Genomic DNA, 20767 nt, shown 5'->3' with positions numbered 1-20767 from the left:
ACAGTACATATAAATCGGCTGTCATGTCAATATTATGACCATCTAAATATTATGACATCATTGTGATAAGGCTTATCTTGCTTATCCTAAGGTAATTAAGAACTAGACCTAGATATCTAGTCACATAAAACGCCAGGCAGTTACAGGTAGCAAACTCACGTGTGTCGGCCAAACATCTCCAAGGCCAGTTGCATGTCTACAGTGTTGCTGAGGCGTCTAAACTGTGAATCCTGGATGACTTTTAGTTTTGGCTTTCCCTCCAGCTCCGGGCCCACAGGTTTGTTACCTATAGATACAGCCAAACATACTACTTAATTCCCCCAAAAAACAGGACAGAACGTCCAAAAACATGCTAGCACACTTTAAGTACTCACCAGCTTGAAGAACCTTCCTAAACTGCTCCACAGCTTTCTCAACGTTCACCTGAAGAAACTCCCAAAGTTTCAGATGCGTAAAAACCTCCGTCCAGAGTAGCCCTTTCAGGATCTGAAACAGCAAGCCAAATTATTTGCATTTGGTCACCAGTCATCACAAACTTTGAAATACAATGTTTCAGTTAAAGAGACAGACACAAGTTAAGATAATGAAGATTTTTCTCTTTTTAATTTTTTAAAAGAAGTCCCTTATGTTCACAGAGAAAAGTTTTTTGTTTGTTTGTTTGTTATTGTTGTCTAAGAACAACATTAAAAACAATTCTGCCAGGATATATTATTATAAAATTTAAAGTTTAAAATTAAGAATGATTTTCTTACTAAGATTTTTTTGTCTTGTTTCTAGTCCAAATATTTTTAAAAAAATCTTAAATTAAGACACATTTTCTAGACAATTTCAAGTTTTCTTCTTTACCATATTTTAAAAAATGTACTTTAACAATAAAATGTCCCGAGGCCGGTTGCATCAGTAGTGTGCAAGTTAACAAGTAGCCTAGTTGTGATGTAAAGAGACACTAAGTTACAACTTACACACTACTAAATATTTCTGTGTTTTCACTGAACTTAGTTTAAAGGTAACACTATGTTCCAACTAAATATTTGTGGCAGCATCCCCCCATGTATAACGCTAGAAACGAGATGACAGCAAGATTAGCTTGCATTAAGGAGCTCACCATAATGATCCCCCTCTACTCCCAGCCTTCATTTCCTCCCCAATCTCAATTTTTTTTGGTTTGTGAAAGAAGAGTTTAATTTTCTTTTAAGAAGTGTTTTGAGTTTTTGCATTCATCAATCAAAACGAGAATTTCTTCATGACTGAGTTCTTCTCGCTGCGCTTTTCTGTTTCATGTGAAGGATATTTAAAAAAAAATCAAGTTTAATGTTTTAATAACTTCATGTGTATTTTGCGTGCATTCACGGCTCACAATGCTGGTATGTGTGTCATCTGTTATTAGTGACTGACTGTAATGTAATGTAGCCTAGGCTACTATTAAAATGTAAATTGTCATTGAAATTTCATTGGTCAGTTATATATAGATGAATTAGTTGCAGAATTTTAAAGCAGTTTAACAATTTACCTGCTTCTTATTTGATATTACGTCATTCAATGCGACTACGCATGACTTACAAAGAGCTTACGACCTACTAACTATGGTTTACCTTAAGAACATGTGGTGCAACTGAAATAAGAACAAATTTAGTTACAAACTAGCTAGTAGTTACTAAACCCCTAGTGTGGACTTTACGTTCCAGTTTAAGAAAGACCTTACAAACATCTGGGGCAACCCTACACAGTTTCTTACACTGACTGATCATTTCCCTTCAGAAGGCTTCAATGTATCTTCAGGAGCCAAGAGTATTAATTTTGTGTTGCCTGTATGCCTTTTTCTAGAATTTTTATAAAGACTATTTTCTGAAGGAAAAAAGTCACCTTGGATGCCATTAAGGTAAATTAACCATAGATGTTAATTTCTGAAAGTTAAATTGTGTGTGTGTGTGTTTCTTTATAAAATAACCTTTGAAAGTGATTCTCAAAGTACTGTAGAATCTGATAACCAGCATGTGCTTTAAATGAAATCACTTATCCAGCACGTTTTTTACGCAGCGGATGCCTTTCCAGCTGCAAACATCCATTCACATTCATTCACACACATACACAACAGACAATTGAGCCAACCCCATTCACCTGTACCACATGTCTCTGGACTGTGGGGGAAACCGGAGCACCCGCAGGAAAACCACGCGAATGCGGGGAGAACAGGCAAACTCCACACAGAAATGCCAACTGACCCAGCCGAGGCTCAAACAAGCAACCTTCTTGCTGTGAGGCGACAGTACTACTATTATTATATTATATTATATTATATTATATTATATTATATTATATTATATTATATTATATTATATTATATTATATTATATTATATTATATTATATTATATTATATAGTGGTCCAGTAGGTAGTGCTGTTGCCTCATAGCAAGAAGGTCACTGGGTGCTGGTTCGAGCCTCGGCTGGACCAGTTGGCGTTTCTGTGTGGAGTTTGCATGTTCTCCCTACGTTCACGTGGGTTTCCTCCGGGTGCTCCGGTTTCCCCCACAGTCCAAAGACATGCGGTACAGGTGAATTGGGTAGGCTAAATTGTCCGTAGTGTATGAGCGTGTGTGTGAATGAGTGTGTGTGGATGTTTCCCAGATATGGGTTGTGGCTGGAAGGGCATCCGCTGCGTAAAAACGTGCTGGATAAGTTGGCGGTTCATTCCGCTGTGGCGACCCCGGATTAATAAAGGGACTAAGCAAAGAAAATGAATGAATAAATATTATATTATATTATATTATATTATATTATATTATATTATATTATATTATATTATATTATATTATATTATATTATATTATACTTTATTATATTATATTATATTTAGTTTTTTCTATTATTTGTTTTGTATTGATAATATCAGTTATGGCTATATATTAATTTATAAATCTTAGTTATCTATTTAGTCATCCATTTATTTGATTAATATTTTTTATTCATTTATGCTTATCATTTATTATATTAATCATTTATTGATTTGATTTCTTTATTTTATATATTTCTTATCACTTGTTCTGCTTTTGGTGCTTTTTCCATTGGTGTTTCATGAAATGTTCCTCTCCACTGATATGAGATATGAGGGTATGTCTCTAATTCAAGGTCTTGTGGCCTGATGTATAATAACATTTCTAATGTGTGTGCTGCTCAGACGAAGCATGAGAATGCACCGAAACACATGCATCTAAGATTATTTAATAAACCCCGCTCTTTTATTATTATCACTTCGTCTCCTGCTTCTGCTCTTCTCCGGCTTCCTTCCACCATCAACTCCTATATTGATAGTAGACTGCTAATTAAGTTGAATACTGGTTAAGAGGTTTGGGTATTAAAAAACTCACTGACTTGCTGTCCAAATACCTGAAGAAACTGACATTTCCTGACAACATCTGACGTTCAGGGCTGGATCTAATTTATCTGGCGTGTGATCTAACATTACTGTAATGCATTACCCTCATTTTTTTATTTTAAAGACACCGTAGATGCCTTAAAGGTAAATTAACCAAAAATGTTACTATCTGAGATAGGGCTGTACAATATACCGTTTCAGCCTTTATATTACAATATGATCATTCGCAATAGTTTTACATCGCAGCATTTGCAGTGTTGATTCTGAAATATAATTATTATTTGTATGTGTTTTTGAGGCATGAGGATTTTAAAAGCATTCAGGCATAAGAAATTGTACCATTTGTAACTTTAATAATGATTATTTTTTGTGAAATATTCTTTCAATGAGGATTTTACATGTGATTATTCAATAGAAACACTGTTTACTTGATTTTTCTTTATTGTATTTATCTATGCTCATCGATATATTTTATATATGATTCACCCCCCTACGGAATCAACCCAATCAATATGAAATGATTAAATCTTTCACTCAAATAGAGATATTCAAGTTATCTGGTAAAATTGTATTGATATTGCAAAATATTAATCACAGAAAAACAAAATATCACAATGTTCGATTTTTCCAATATCCTGCAGCCCTAATCTGGGAGAACCATCACTTTAGTTATCCATAACTGTGACCACCAGTATATATTCGGAACACTTAAATCTCCCTCCAGACTTACAGTGATGCGTTTCTCATTCTCAATAAGAGGAGGAAGTCCGCTGTCGCCGTATTTTCCATCCGCTACGGCGCAGCTGAAGTGCCACAGGGCTCTGTCCAACAGCCAGGCCGGTTTCAGATGAGGAGAGTTCACCAGGTTATATCCACACTCTGGATGAAGTCTGATCCACTTACTGTTGGCAGCTAGAAACAATCATTGTATTACTGGTAAATCATTTCCAAAATCATGTTTTTTGAGCATACAGAATGGAAATCTGCAGCACAGATGGTTTTTAATCATCAATGTGACCCTTTGCTTGTTGTTCTCAGTCAGCAGGTGCGATTTCCTTTTAAAAACCAAACACATGCATGCACAACCTGCTGTAATTGTTAGTATGATATTATATTACATGTGCTAAATCCACATTGTGGAGGAAAGTTGACATGTAAACACAGTTAATTGGTCGGAAAGTAACTGGAGATAAATTGTACGCAGCATTCTGATAAGATCTGGGGCTTTTGCAGAAAATAAATGACAAGTAAACTCAATATGGGTATGCTCATTTATTAAGTGTGCTGAACTTCAGTCTGTTGTTTAAAGAGCTGCTGCCATTCTACTGTACAGTAATAATATCACCGTCGCAAATGATGAAGACAGCTGTGTAAAGGTTGTTGTACAGTATGTTCAAACAGTTCTTGCAATTAGTTTTTGTATTAAGGGCCAATATTTCAACACTTGAACTGATTTCCGTTTTTTATCTTGACAGTGGCCATTTTTTAACCTTATTAGCTGTATCTATTATTTGTTTTATGTCAAATACTTCACATTTTTTTCACACTAAATTACTTTAATTAAAGTACTTAAAGTACTTAAGTTAATCTGAATATTATAAACTGTTTTTCTGCAACACGGTGGCTCAGTGGTTAACACTGTCGCCTCACACCAAGAAGGTTGCTGATTCGAGTCCTGGCTGGACTAGTTGGCGTTTCTGTGTGGAGTTTGCATGTTCTCCCCTTGTTTGCACGGGTTTTCTCCGAGTGCTCCGGTTTCCCCCACAAGTCCAAAGACATGCACTATAGGTGAATTGGCTAAAATGTGCCGTAATGTATAAGTGTGTGTGTGTGTGTGTGTGTGTGTGTGTGTGTGTGTGTGTGTGTGTGTGTGTGTGTGTGTGTGTGTGTGTGTGAATAAGAGTGTGTATGAGTGTTTCCCAGTACTGGGTTGCAGTTGGTAGGGCAGCTGCTGTTAAAACATATGCTGGAATAGTTGGCGGTTCATTCTGCTGTGGTGACGCCTGATAAATAAGAAACTAAGCCGGAGGAAAATGAATGAATGAGTGAATAATAAACTGCAATACTACCAATAACACTTTTATAAAGAAATGCTGTATTATTACTTATTCATTCATTTTATTTTAAGCTTAGTCCCTTTATTAATCTAGCGTTGCCTTAGCGGAATGAACCGCCAACTTATCCAGCATATGTTTTACGTAGCAGATGCCCTTCCAGCTGCAACCCATCACTGGGAAACATCCATACACTCCCATTCACACACATAGACTACGGTCAATTTTTAGCATACCCAATTCACCTGTACCACATGTCTTTGGACTTGTGGGGGAAACCGGAGCACCCAGAGGAAACCCACACGGACACGGGGAGAACATGCAAACTCCACACAGAAATGCCAACTGACCCAGCCGAGGCTCGAACCAGCAACCTTCTTGCTGTGAGGCGATCGTGCTACCCACTGTGTCGCCCATATTATTGCTTATTGATGATTTTTAATGTTGTTTTTTGATAATAAAACTTGTTTATGTTTGAAGAAACGGCACATTATACAGACAAAACCGTCTGGCCTACAGTGTGAAGTCAGTCAAGCACAAGTTATAGTACACTGAAGCTATGAAAGTCCCTTTTTTCAGGCCTTTGATGCTTTGATGTTTAGGTGAGGTACTTTGTGAGCATGCAAAAAAAAGCACTTTCAGTAATGACTGATCTAAGACATTTAGAAGCTCGACCGAATCATGTTTGATTGCTTAAAAGACTTAACACTGGGTTACGCCTACGCAATATATAGTTTCAGCTTTGATATCACGATGTGTGCACCTGCAATGTCGAGTCTGTGTTATCATTAATGCCACACATACATGTTTTGTGGAGCCATTCCAAAGTTTAACCATAAATTTACCAATAAGTTTATCACTTGCGTGTGTTTTTAAGGGCTGTGAGCATTTCAAGTCACACTGTAAAAGTATAATGACAAAAAGTCAAGACAAAAAATATTTTCAACACAGGCTCATTGTGAATGTACCCCCGTCTACAATTCTGGAGAGTGCGAATTATGTAGCCAGAGGTACATTTGGCAGTATGTTGCCTTTAAAATTAACACTACGGGGTGGTTTGATGCCACAATTGACTTCTGTTCCTTTTTCGCACTACCTGCTGTGTAGATGGCTTTTCCACTGTTACCCAGTGGCTTACCGCATACGTTGGCGGACTTGAGATGCAGAGCGGAGTTGACCGCGACAATGGGGTTCGAGTCTAGTGAAGAACGGTTTCAGAAAACAGGTAAAACAAAAACAGAAGGCAAAAAAAATAAACAAGTAAATAACAGGGTGAGAATGTGGTAAAATCTGAAAACACGGTAAAAATCAGGCGGCCACGAGGGCTTTTCTTTTTCTGGATTGCTTTTGAAAACACTGTCGGTTGGGTTTAGGGAAGGTGGTGGGCTGATCAATCTGTGTTTTTGAAAACATTATTGGTTGCGTTTAGGGAAGGAGGTGAATGGGGTATTGGTCAGTCAGTCGACAACGGCCTCTAGTAGATTTACCTGAGAACAGCAGGTGCGAATGGCACTCACGAGAGAAATTTGAGATCTCAAAAAGCGTACACAGCGGCCTCTGGTAAATTTGCGAAAACACCAGTGAAAAAAACTGCAAAAAACATACCTCCTAGGACGTATTTGGCACTCAGCAGAAATGTATATAGGGGTGCGTATCTGTAACAAACAGGACTGGTAATCACTCATCCAGCCAGCAGAGGGAACCCTCGCCCGAACTCTAGCTGCCAGTGCTTCGTTGGTTACTTCCTGTTTGTTGGCCGTTTTAACCTGGCCACACCAAACACTCAAGCTGTGTTTCAAATGGCACAGTAAACATTATGCACTCATGCACTATGTACTTATGCACTTACACACTCAACAGCATAGTTTATTTATGTAGTGTCGTCCCAAATGGAGCACTAATATTTTTTTACTAAACGGAAATTCAAACCGTTTCCCTGATGATGTTTGACGGTTACCAAATCAGTGAAATAAATGATCAACTATCAAATAATACCTGCCATGAGTAGAACCGCATTCACCATCAGGAGGCGCTATAACCACTCTCGAAGGAGAATTTTGCTTTCACCATACAAAATAAATAAAGTTATCCAACATGTGCACCCGATAGCTCCACCCCTTGCGCTACGTGAGCAAAACTGCAGTCGTTGAGTGCGTGAAGTGTCCATCATTCCACACTTCATTTTACCAGCTGAATGAGTGCATCCTCCGGGTAATTAAAGTGCACTTATTATTTTTAGAGTTTTCAGTGTGAACACTATTTATGCTACAAAATGGCGTAGAATAGTGCATAAGGATGCGATTTGGGACGCAACTAAAGTCCCAAGCATTGCCATGTTTTTATCCACAATAAGCCTAGGTTGAATATTTTTATGTTGCTTTAACTTATTAATATTAAGTCAATCAGGTTTCAACTACATTTTTTTAAAGCTATACAAAGTTTAACGTTTGAGTGATGTAAGTTGACATGACTAGAAAAGTTAATTTGATTCAACAAAAAAATGGCAGCAAGATTTTTTTTAAATTGCAGTTTATGTACATTTTGATTGAGAGCAAAAACTTGCTTACTGGGTCTCAATGATACACCTTATAATTTTCGGAAAAGAGACCTTCTACATACTTTGGTTTACTTTGCTCGAAAATGTATCCTTGTAAAGTGGATTAATAAAGAACTACCCAGTTTAAATCAATGGCTGCTTGCTGTCTGCAACATAATCCCACTTTCTTTCGGCTTTCTCTACAGCTATGAAAAAAAAACCTTTTCTATTTTATCAGACCTGGGACCCTTTCTTTGATTATCTAGGAACCTCTAAGGCCCAATTCTACCCCTTAGCCCTTCCTCTTACCCCTACCCCTACCCCTTGTTTTGCGCATTCCTGTAAAGGGGTAGGGGTGTCTCAATTCTCTTTAGCTTAAAGGCGTAGGGCTACGGGGAGGGGGTGAATAGCCCGTCGAATGGAGATTTTTCAGGACCACACTCGAAACCAAGTGGTAAGAAAATTTCTTAGAATACACCAGCCACAATGGCAGGATAGCTGCACCCGGAAGTAAGGAGATCCACAAATTAGTATTTTTTGTCATTATTATGAAATTTGACAACAAACAAGCACATGTTTTAATATATTCATAACCGCGTTCATGTTTTTCCATCATGCTTTGAAAAAAAAAAACGCTAAATTTTGCGATCTATAATCCATAATAATAACTTCTGTATAGCAGTCCCACAACATTCTGACACTCGATGACGCTCAAATACCCTGTCAGAAAAGTCTAGTTGCTGGGAATGAGCTTTTTACAGTGTATGCTATGACGTTAATGTTGTTTTTGGTGTGTTTACATAGATGACTATGGCCACGGTGTAAATGAACAGTACAGTTACAATCTTATTGCAACATTAGATCGTTATGATAACATGATATATGCCTTCAGTGATTTCCTGAAGATAGACCAAACAATGACACAACTGGAATAACTACAGCAGTCAAGATCGTCTGATCTCATATGAAGCAAAGGATCGTGATGACATATGATGACATGTGCAGGTGCTGTATTGCTGTCCCAATTCTTAGGGGTAAAATTTGAAGCCCTCCCCCTTCACACTTGGTTTTAAGGGCCAAAGGGAAGAGGAAGGGGAAGGGGTAGTGGTACAAAAATATAATTGGGATTGGGCCTAAGACTAAAAGCTTGTCTGTTAGACTCAGCCTGGATAAAATAAATGTAATATGCCCTTTTGTAATATAATTTTGTATTTTATGTCCTTATTATTTGTTATTTGTTTGTTTATTTAAATGCAATTAAATTTTATTAACTTTTTTATATATATGATTTTTCATGTAGGGGTCAGAATTCAAATTACATGTATGATAGATATAATCTTTTTACTCAATGTAATTTTCCTGACATGTTTTTGCACTAAAATTGATTAATAAATATATATTTGAAAAAAATTGCAGTTTTAATGCATATATACGGTGTAGACTATAGAGTGATATTTGAATTTAGATTTTTTATTTGATTAATAAATATTTTTATTTATTCTGCTAGAGTCACAGAAAATTTTCAGCAGGAAAAAATATATTGTTATATAGTACATGTTGGCTGCATGGTAGCGCAGTGGGTAGCATGCTCGCCTCAGAGCAAGAAGGTCGCTGTTTCGAGCCTCGGCTGGGTCAGTTGGCATTTCTGTGTGGAGTTTGCATGTTCTCCCCGTGTTTGTGTGAGTTTCCTCTGGGTGCTCCAGTTTCCCCCACAAGTTCAAAGATATGTGGTACTGTATAGGTGAATTAGGTAGGCTAAATTGTCCATAGTGTACATGTGAATGAGTGTGTACCCCAGTGATGGGTTGCAGCTGGAAGAGCAACTGCTGCGTAAAACATATGCTGGATAAGTTGGCGGTGCATTCCGCTGCAGCGACCCCAGATTACTAAAGTAACTAAGCCGAAAATAAAATGAATGAATGAATAGTATATGTTTGCACAAGTGGAGGGTGAGTAAATGATAACAGAATTGTGATCTGAGGTCTTTGACTCTTTGTCCTCAAAAATGGTACAACAACAAAAGCAATGGATTGAAAGTAAAAGTGTTAAATGTAAAACGCTTGGCACCCTGTTGAGCTACTTCTTTTACCGACCAAGCAAAACAAAGCTGGTTGGCAAGAAACAGCACTCAGTTGGACACCCAATTAACCTACGCGCAGATATGAAAATGTGCTCCCATGACACACACGCAACAGTGGGCAACACGAAACATTAGAATGTCACAAAGAACAAGGCAGCCAACGTTAATCTTCCTGCAGTGCGACTGAAAGGTCAACAATCTGACAAGCTTTCAACTAGTCTCTGATTGCAGCAATTGATAGTCTATAAATAGCATAAGCACTTTTTCCTTATTCTGCTGTGTCATTCTTCAGAAGTGACACTGCAATTCCAATGAGGTTAAAATAGCAAAGCTGCATAGCTGGAATGTTTTTTGCATATTCAATGCAGTGGAAAAAATATGCTTTTGTTACTTAGATTTGTTTGTCTTGTTTCTAGTCCAAACATCTAAAAATTCTTAAATCAAGAAGCATTTTCTAGACAACTTATTGTCTTGTTTTAAGAAATAATATGCCAAAATTAAGTGAGTTTTTCCTTAAAACAAGCTAAATTATCTGCCAATGAGGTAAACAAAAAATCTTGTTTTTCATTTTGACATAAGATTATATTGGCACACGATGGCTCAGTGGTTATCACTGACACCACACATAAAAAGGTCGCTGGTTCGAGTCCAGGTTGGGCCAGTTGTCTGTGTGGAGTTTGCATGTTCTCCCTGTGTTGGTGTGGGTTTCCTCCGGGTGCTCCGGTTTCTCCCACAGTCCAAAGACATGCGCGATAGGTGAATTGGATAAACGAAATTGGCTGCAGTGTATAAGTGTGTGTGTGTGTGTGTGTGTGTGCGTGTGTGCGTGCGCGTGTGTGTTTGAACTAGTGTATGGGTGGTTCCCAGTACTGGGTTGCAGCTGGAAACGCATCCGCTGTGTAAAACGTATGCTGGAATAGTTGGCGGTTCATTCAACTGTGGCGGCCCCTGATAAATAAGGAACAGATTTTTTTTAAAACAAAACAATATGTTTTGCTTGTCTGGAAAATGCTTCTTGATTTAAGAATTTTTAGATATCTGGACTAAAAAGAGGACAAAAATCTAAGTAAGAAATGTATTTTTGCAGTGTGTGTGTGCTAAACATGGCAGAAACGTACCTGTGTGGTTGTACACCACGTCTGTGATGCAAATCATGTTCCACTCTTTCTTAAGTTTCTCTGTCAGGTTGCCCACATCCATCCAGGTGTAGTTTTTGCCAGGTGGAGAGAAATTAGGGTTCAGCTCCAGCTGATCAGCTATGGAGTAGCATGACTTTGACATGCCTAGTTTTTGCAAAGGTGTGAAGTGGATCATATTGTAGCCTGAAATAATAAAAGGAAGACATAATTTGATGGATTAAAAATAGTTTGGTGTGTGCCTTATACGGTTGAAGTCAAAATTATTTGCCCTCCTGTGAATTTTTTTGTTTGAATTTTAAATATTTCCCAAATTATGTTTAAAAGAGCGAGGAAATGTTCACAGTATGTCTGATAATAATTTTCTCTTCTGGAGAAAGTCTTATTTGTTTTATTTTGGTTAAAATAAAAAGCAGTTTTCATTTTTTTTAAACATTTTAAGGTAAATATTATTAGCCACCTTAAGCTTTTTTTTCAGATAGTCAACAGAACAAACTATCGTCACACAATAACCTGCCTAGGTAACCTAATTAACATAGTTAAGCTATTAATTGTCACTAGTTGCACTAATTACCTAGTAAAATATTATGCACTGTCAGCATGGCAAATTTAAAATAAATCAGTTATTAGAAATGAGTTATAAAAATTTTTATGTTTAGAAATGTGTTGAAAAAAATTCCGATAAACAAACAAAAAAAAAATACCGGGGGGGGGGGGGGGGGGGGGGGTAATTCTGACTTCAACTGTATGTGTAAATGTTCAAATCATAACTGAAAAATAAGAATAATATGTTGAAAATTAGTTTGTCTGGAAATTCCCCAAAAACAGTTCACAAACATATGCACACATAGCATGCATGTTAACATTCCTGGTTATTCATAAAATAAGCAACAGCCTGCAGTTTGTCAATCACTGGAAAGCAAAAGGTATCAAATTCTGGGTTGGGCATCCGGTTTGGGGACCTTCTATTTAAAAGGACTGAAAAACCTAATTTGCCCATTATATGAATAAACAGTAAGTTCATTGTCGTTTACAGTTTAAGTTACTCCCATAATTCACGCAACCCATCATGGGCCAATGCAACACATTTTTCTTAATCTAAGGAGGCTTTTTCTCTGACTATAAAATTATAAACTGCATTGTCAGGCCCGTAGCCAGGGGGGTTTGGGTGGTTCAAAAGACTCACTCCCTCACTGAAAAAGGTCAAGAAAACATACAATCTGACGTAAGTGAAGGTATCTTTCGCTACTGTATTGTTTTTACAATAGAGAAAACATTTTACACGTAAATTTTGTACAAAATCTTGGATATTATTCTTAAAACAAAAAAAAGACCAATAAAAAGGTGTCAAGCACCAAAAGTGGTCCATATTAAAATGAATTTGAACACTAATTTGGCTATTGTTGTTATCCTTGAATTTTTAAATTCAATTCAATTCAATTCACCTTTTTTTGTATAGCGCAGGCATGTCCAAGCTCGGTCCTGGAGGGCCGGTGTCCTGCAAAGTTTAGTTCCAACCCCAATCAGAAACACCTGGGCTAGCTAGTCAAGCACTTACTAGGCTTTCTAGAAACATCCGTGCAGGTGTGTTGAGGCAAGTTGGAGCTAAAATCTGCAGGACACCGGCCCTCCAGGACCGAGTTTGGACACCCCTGGTATAGCGCTTTTACAATGTAGATTGTGTCAAAGCAGCTTCACATAGAAGATTATAGTAAATTGAATCAGTGTCAGTCCAGTTTTCAGTGTCTAAGTTCAGTTCAGTTTAGCTCAGTTCAGTGTGGTATAATATTCACTACTGAGAGTCCAAACACTGAAGAGCAAATCCATCGATGCGCTGCTCTATGTACTTTTTTGTACTTTTAAGGGCCACATTATTATTATTATTATTAATATTATTATTATTTATTCATTCATTTTCTTTTCGGCTTAGTCCCTTTATTAATCCGGGGTCGCCACAACAGAATAAACCACCAACTTATCCAGCATATGTTTTACGCAGCAGATGCCCTTCCAGCTGCAATATTATTATTATTATTATTATTATTATTATTATTATTACTAATTGTATTATTATTATTGTGTTTAAATTTTTTTATTATTCAAATGGCCAAATTCTGACTGAGGAAAGTTGAATGTGCTGGCCAGTGTTTTATTTGCATAATAAATGACAATAAGCCGCTGACTTAAACAGATTCTTATTTTTTTTTCTAATGATATATGATGTAATAAATTTGTATTATAATTTTTTTTTTTCATATTTCTTTATTGTAAATCTTAGGAAATATTTTTGATACATCAAAAAGTGTGATTATGATGACCATATGACAAGCTACTGTATGTACAAGATAAATGCAGTATTTAACTAAATGCAGTATTTAAATCTCATAATCAAATAGAAAATTAGGCGAATAACTTAAAAAGGAACCACCCATCACACCAGGTTGGCTACGAGCCTGATTGTGTCAATATGAGTCAACAGATTTTGAAAAGTGACTCATACCAGTTTCCTGGGCCACTTTGAGTCTGTCTAGCCATTCATCCAAAGGGCCCAGACACTTAGCCAGGTAAGTCTGCACTGTAATGCAATCCAGCGGGAGAATCTTCCTCTCATGACCAACACGCAAAACTGGATCCACAACAATGTATCCACCTCCAGTTCTCTGCTCATTCCTGCAAACACAAAAGTACCCTTTAAAGTAACTTTTTATATATACAGTAAGCAGAAAGTGCTCAAATTCCATAGCAACAAACCATAAAATACACTCACCCACACCCAAAGTAATACTGATAAGAGCCTGCTATCTCCAGGTCCAGTTTGCAGTATTTGTCTGAGTCATCTTCTCTGCCGCTGGGGTTTTCCCACTCCAGCTGACGGAAGCTGGAGGCCACAAACTTCTTGTACAAGGCTGGGTAATTGGTGTGAACATGAACACTTTTGCCCTGTAGAGTCGGGCCCAGGCGAAACTGAAGCTCAAAGCCTGAGTGAATACAAATGTGAGTCACATTAGAAAACAGCAGGGGGTGCTACACATTCAATAATGCTGTTTGAATCTTTTTTAATTGCAGTATAACACAAATACAATAACGCACAATTCAACTAACCTTCATCTAAATGTATAGAACAAAGCACAAATAATAATGAAATCAAAGAAATAATAATACTAAAATAAATGATAAAACATAGAAAGGACAAACCAACAGACAGAAAAATAATAAATTGCACTACAGGGTCTTCTAGCAATTTGAACAAAATTTATATAATTGTAATTCTTATTAATTACATTACATTAAATATATTAACTGTTCAAAGAGTATGTATGGAGTTTGGTAAAACAACTTTTCCTCCTTTGGCACTACATTATATAATGAAATGCGGAGTGTTATCATGTTAGAAAGAATTCTGTCTCTAAATATTTTTTAAAATCTTATAAAGTCTTGGAAAAACCTGGAAAAATCATGTGATTGTGTTGTGTAAATTTTAATATGTGACATTCTATGTGTGTCTAATTTTGGAAAATTTTGGAAATTCCTGGTAAAATAAAGGATATTTTCATCCATTAACTTTTCGGCTTAGTCCCTTTATTTGACTTAGTCCCTTTATCCTGGGGTCTCCACAGCGTAATGAACCGCCAACTTATCCAGCCTATGTTTTACGCAGCGGATGCCCTTTCAGCCACAACCCATCACTGGGAAACATCCATACACACTCATTCACACACTCATACACTATGGTCAATTTTAGCTTACCCAATTCACCTTTACCACATGTCTTTGGAGAACATGCGAACACAGGGAGAACATGCAAACTCCACACAGAAACTAACTTTTCTTTCTAATTTTGACTTGAACAACTTTAAAGATTTACAGTGTAGCCAAAATAGGGACTATGCAGAAAATGCTAAAGGACTTTTCATTTTTCAGTAACCTGGGTTAAGTGCTTCCGGTGAACTGTATGCCATTACAAAATCAGTGAGTTTACGGTCTGTTTTCTTTAAAAATCAGCGATCTCCACTGGCTGAGTGATATCCCATTTAAAGTGGGTCTCAGATTGTACAAGAAGCACTGCAATAAATTACATTTTCCCTGCCATGTCTTTAAAATATGAACATTTAATTTACCCCAGTATATTCAATGGAGCATCTGCGCTAGCCTGCCGATTCTGAAGTGCATGTCAACTTAAACTAACCCTAACCCCAACCTAACAGTCTACTTATAATCTACTGAGAATTAGTTGCCATGTAGATGCAACGTAACTACAAAATAATATAATTTAATAAATATTATTACTATATTATAATATTATCATATTATAAATATAAAATAAAGTGTGACCTAATTTTTTTCTTAATATTAAGTACAGATCAGAATAAGTTTGTTTTTTAACTTTTATATCTGCTACGTTGAATATTGATGGAAAGTTTTTTCACCATTATTTAGACAAATTATTTCTACATAGCTCATTTTAATTATGCTTCTACAATATTCAATATTTTTTCATACAAAAAATACAAAATGTATTTTTTGTACAATAAAAAACAGCGTGATATTTATCATGAAAAGCGTGATATTTAATTGCCTAATAAAGGTCTTTACAACATTTATGTCTATCTCTTCAAGTAGACCAAACTATTATTTTACTCATAAATCTAATATGTTTAGACTATTTTACAAACCCACAATAAATTCCACAGGGAACCTATGCTTTACAAATAAGAGATTTACATTCATGGTTAAATATAGCACTGTTTCTATTCTCTATATAGCAACAGTCTCACTTTTGCATACTATAGTACACTATATTTAAATAAAAAATTATGAGCACCACAGAAAACAGCACAGAACACCAGCACATTCCTCTACTATATATAGCGGAGCGCCGTTTGAATGTGATATTCGGCGCTCATGGACCACGAGTATCCCATAAATCTATGCACCTCCTGGGGTCCAAAAAGTCTTGAGTTGCAGAGAGTAATAAAGTAAGGCAAATAAGATGAGTAAACTAATTTCTGAATAAACATCAGCATTTAAAATGATGCTTTTAAATAAAATAAACAATAAAAATAACGGAACTATAGCACAGATGATGGTGATTGCATGAATTGAAATATATGCACTTGCAAGGCACGGTCACATTTAAAAACACAGGTATAATAATGAGACCTACCTTGCTCCAGGCGAAACAGAGTGCGCTCCAGTCTCTCCATGTCATTTAGGAGAAGCACTCGGGTCTGTTTGCCACGGAACATGCTGGCGGTGCTTTTTTTGGGATGCCCTTTAAACACAGGAAAGGTTGCGTCTGGATCTCCAGCAGTTCAGGCTGCCATATGATAACAACGAACAACATGTGAACAATCTGCTGCATTTGATACAGGATAGCGGAGGATTTGCACGTTTGACAGGTTCTCGACAATGTTCGCGTACAAATCTGACCTACTGACCTTATCTTAAGCACAGGGATAGATAGATAGATAGATAGATAGATAGATAGATAGATAGATAGATAGATAGATAGATAGATAGATAGATAGATAGATAGATAGATAGATAGATAGATAGATAGATAGATAGATAGATAGATAGATAGATAGATAGATAGATAGATAGATAGATAGATAGATAGATAGATAGATAGATAGATAGATAGATAGATAGATAGATGATGCAGTAGATAAAACAGTAGATAGAATGATGTAGACAGACTGACAGACAGACAGACCAACAGATAGATAGACTGATTGATGCACAGCTAGAATGATAGAACAACAGACAGACAGACAGACAGACAGACAGACAGACAGACAGACAGACAGTGAGATAGATAGATAGATAGATAGATAGATAGATAGATAGATAGATAGATAGATAGATAGATAGATAGATAGATAGATAGATAGATAGATAGATAGATAGATAGATAGATAGATAGATAGATAGATAGATAGATAGATAGATAGATAGATAGATAGATAGATAGATAGATAGATAGATAGATAGATAGATAGATAGATAGATAGATAGATAGATAGATAGATAGATAGATAGATGATGCAGTAGATAAAACAGTAGATAGAATGATGTAGACAGACTGACAGACAGACAGACCAACAGATAGATAGACTGATTGATGCACAGCTAGAATGATAGAACAACAGACAGACAGACAGACAGACAGACAGACAGACAGACAGACAGACAGTGAGATAGATAGATAGATAGATAGATAGATAGATAGATAGATAGATAGATAGATAGATAGATAGATAGATAGATAGATAGATAGATAGATAGATAGATAGATAGATAGATAGATAGATAGATAGATAGATAGATAGATAGATAGATAGATAGATAGATAGATAGATAGATAGATAGATAGATAGATAGATAGATAGATAGATAGATAGATAGATAGATAGATAGATAGATAGATAGATAGATAGATAGGATCATATAGATACACTGTAAATTCATTCATGTTGTCCTAACACAAATTGATTAAAGTTTGTCTCGATCGCTCTGTTGCATTTCTCACAACACTATTTACATTTGCACAACAGATAATGCATTTCTCAAAACAATTAGTCAATTGTGCACATCAGAGTAGCAGTTTCTCATTCCTTCCAACAAATTGCAAATGCATTTGTACATGCATCAATTGCTTTCATACAACTCTCTGCTGTTTTATAACATTATCATTAGCTTATGTCATGTCAGTCAAAATTAACTAAACTTGTGAATGCTGAATAGTCATTATAACTAGTCCTCATTTCATTATCTGAGTCATTACATACAAAAATGTTGAACTAGTTGTCAAAATCTGATCCTATAAATATTTTTTAATATTTTTTTCCTGAAAATGTCTAACAATTTCATGAATGATTCACAGACCTATCTATGTATGTTGTGTAGGTTCAGTTCCAATATGCACTGCCGTATTGTTTGCAGTTGTGCACAGCTCTACCCAAAGGAAGTTTATGTTTGTTGTAAATAAGGGTGTATTTATTCTTTTGCACAATGCTGTGAATAAATTAAAATTGCAAAGAGCATCTGCAGTAAAAATGTGAAACATGCATATTCAGTGTCTTGTACTCAGATACCTCACAAAATGCAGTGATGTTTAATTTTACTGTAGTTTTCAAATGGCTGTGCAAATAGTAACATTTTCAGGAAGTGTCACCAAAATCTGACTTTTTTGCATTGGAAAAAATGAACAGACTAAACTGTCATAATGAAAACATGACAAAGCCATTTGACTATCTTGTTCATAAACAATGGTGTCAGGACTTTTCATCTTGATGATACTGACAATTCCACTGATATGAATACTTGCTTTTGAGGAATGAGCTATCCATTTTGAGCAAGTGACACGCTTTTGCAGGTTATCAACAAGGTTTTGCAGTTTGTACTAATTGTTTTGAAAAATGCATTAACTGTTGTGCAAATGTAAATAGTGTTGTGGGAAATGCACCAAAGCCACTGAGAAAAACTGTAAGTTAATCTAACACTTATAACAAATTTATGTGAATCGAACATAAAAAATTAAGTTGTCCCAATGAAATCTCAAGAATTGTGTTGTTTCAGCTCATTAAATAAGTAGTTTGAACGAGCAAACAAATATTTTTTGAGTGTAGATAGATTATGCAGTAGATAGAACAGCAGATAGAATTATAGATAGCAAGATAGAACGACAGACAGACAGATCAATAGATAGATAGACTGATTGCTGCACAGATTGCTGCATAGATAGATAGATAGATAGATAGATAGATAGATAGATAGATAGATAGATAGATAGATAGATAGATAGATAGATAGATAGATAGATAGATAGATAGATAGATATTTACACATAGCCTACCACATGCATGATGAACATTGCAAAAAATAACAATAACTGTGTAGGTTCATAACTGTAACTGTATAACTGCATCTGTATAACTGTATAGGATATACAGATCAACAATGCACAGACAATAAAACAGCTAGAAAATATAACATATCTTAACACCTTATTTTGCATCTTTAAGGCATCTTATTTTGACAACTGTGTAATAAAAAAAGCATTTCATGCATTAGAATGTAAAGTAAGCACTACATCAAGGTGGCTTTACTAAAATGAACTATTAAAGGTTTAATTACCAGCAACATCCGACAGACTCCTCATCGGAGTGTCACCCGATGTTGGCCATAGAGCAGAGCTTATGTGTCTAATAAGGTCATGCATATGAGGTGACATGACCTTTCAGTGACCCTAAATATAGCCTGTACCTTTAGTGTGGCATCTTCTTGGTTACATCAGTGAGAACATGCCTCGTGCATGCAGGATATAGATGTGCTATGGAATTTCTTGGAATTACAGACATGAGTGCTGGTGTAATTTTTCAGGAAAAATAATGTTGTTATTAAAAATGTACATTTTTTTTAATGACAAATATTTTTATGATTATTTATTATTACCTGTGTATTTCAGCTATATCACACATACACGAGTTGACAGTAGCCTGAAAATCAACTTTTTTATGGCTAAAAACCACCTTACCTGATTCCCTGAGGTGCCAGGCACACTTACCATCATCAGACCACCTGAAGTATTTTTCCATTAGTTTCCTAATTTTAAAGCATCTCAAGTCACGATACAAACCAACCAGCTATGAAAATAATCACAATACATAACAAACTTTGAATTGAAGCAAAGAAATACGAAGATAGCCTATAAAAAGCCGACAAAAACACAAAATAAGACAGCACAGAATTACAAATGGTGTAGAAATATTTAAACTTATACTTTATGTACTTTTATGGTGTTGGCTGTATCTATAGAGGCAATATAGTTCCAATATGCAGATATTAAGTATTTTGAGCGAAAACAGACTTGATTACCTCATTAGCAAAGTTTCAGCTTCGAGTAAAGAGGCAAGATGCTCACTGCAATTTTCTGATTGGTTGAATTTTTAAGTGCAGCATCATGGGTAATGTAGTTTTCTAATGGAAACCACCTGCTTGTTTTAAAAATACGTTAAAATTAAAGTATACACAAAAAACAGCAACGTATGCTCGGTATATTCACAGAGTTGACATTAACTGCAAACAAATGTTGATTTTTTTTTTAAACAAAAACCTTCATTTTTGTGTATTAATTCACCTATACACATTTTAAGAGTTATGAATGTTTCAAACTAAATAAGAAATTAGTAAACGTTAATGCAATAACATCTGCTGAAGGAACTTTTGTTATATACACTTTATAAATAATAAAAATAGAGGGAAAAATTACAGTTGAGCATCTAAATATTAATTTTATTGCAAATTGTAACAATTGTTTATAATGTGTGCATAGTAAGTGTTTTCATTATTCCACCACTTATTGATTTCCTATTTTTTCTGAAGTTAAAGGTATTTTAAAAAACACTAAATGACAGTAGGCCATAGTTATGTGTTTAAGTAAAATGTAATATTTGTTTTACTCAGTAACTAATAATGACATTTCTTCTAAATTTAAATAAAATGTTTTCATTTAGAGCTTTTTGTTTGTTTTTGATTAACATAAAAATACTCTGTATTTGATAATGAAAACTGAATTACTAGT

At 35.6% G+C, this 20767-nt stretch overlaps 1 protein-coding gene across 2 annotated transcripts in view; it reads right to left on the bottom strand.

Moving 5' to 3' along the window:
- The window catches only part of LOC130218745 (glycogen debranching enzyme-like), a 65919-nt gene extending 46522 nt beyond the window's left edge, over positions 1 to 19397 (bottom strand). For both annotated transcript variants that reach the window (XM_056450999.1, XM_056451000.1), the window contains exons 1-8: positions 19321 to 19397; positions 16346 to 16498; positions 13949 to 14159; positions 13682 to 13851; positions 11164 to 11367; positions 4106 to 4287; positions 375 to 486; positions 160 to 286 (exon numbers count right to left, since the gene is read on the bottom strand). In XM_056450999.1, the coding sequence (XP_056306974.1) occupies positions 160 to 286; positions 375 to 486; positions 4106 to 4287; positions 11164 to 11367; positions 13682 to 13851; positions 13949 to 14159; positions 16346 to 16427 (1088 nt within the window). In that variant the 5' untranslated portion in view covers positions 16428 to 16498; positions 19321 to 19397. The remainder of the gene's footprint in view (positions 1 to 159; positions 287 to 374; positions 487 to 4105; positions 4288 to 11163; positions 11368 to 13681; positions 13852 to 13948; positions 14160 to 16345; positions 16499 to 19320) is intronic.
- Between the last annotated feature and the right edge of the window lie 1370 nt (positions 19398 to 20767).

The sequence above is a fragment of the Danio aesculapii genome, chromosome 24, assembly GCF_903798145.1.
Source record: "Danio aesculapii chromosome 24, fDanAes4.1, whole genome shotgun sequence".
NCBI classification, from domain to species: Eukaryota; Metazoa; Chordata; class Actinopteri; order Cypriniformes; family Danionidae; genus Danio; species Danio aesculapii.
The sequence above is the reverse complement of the archived record's forward strand: the minus strand, read 5'-3'. Positions and strand labels throughout refer to the sequence as shown.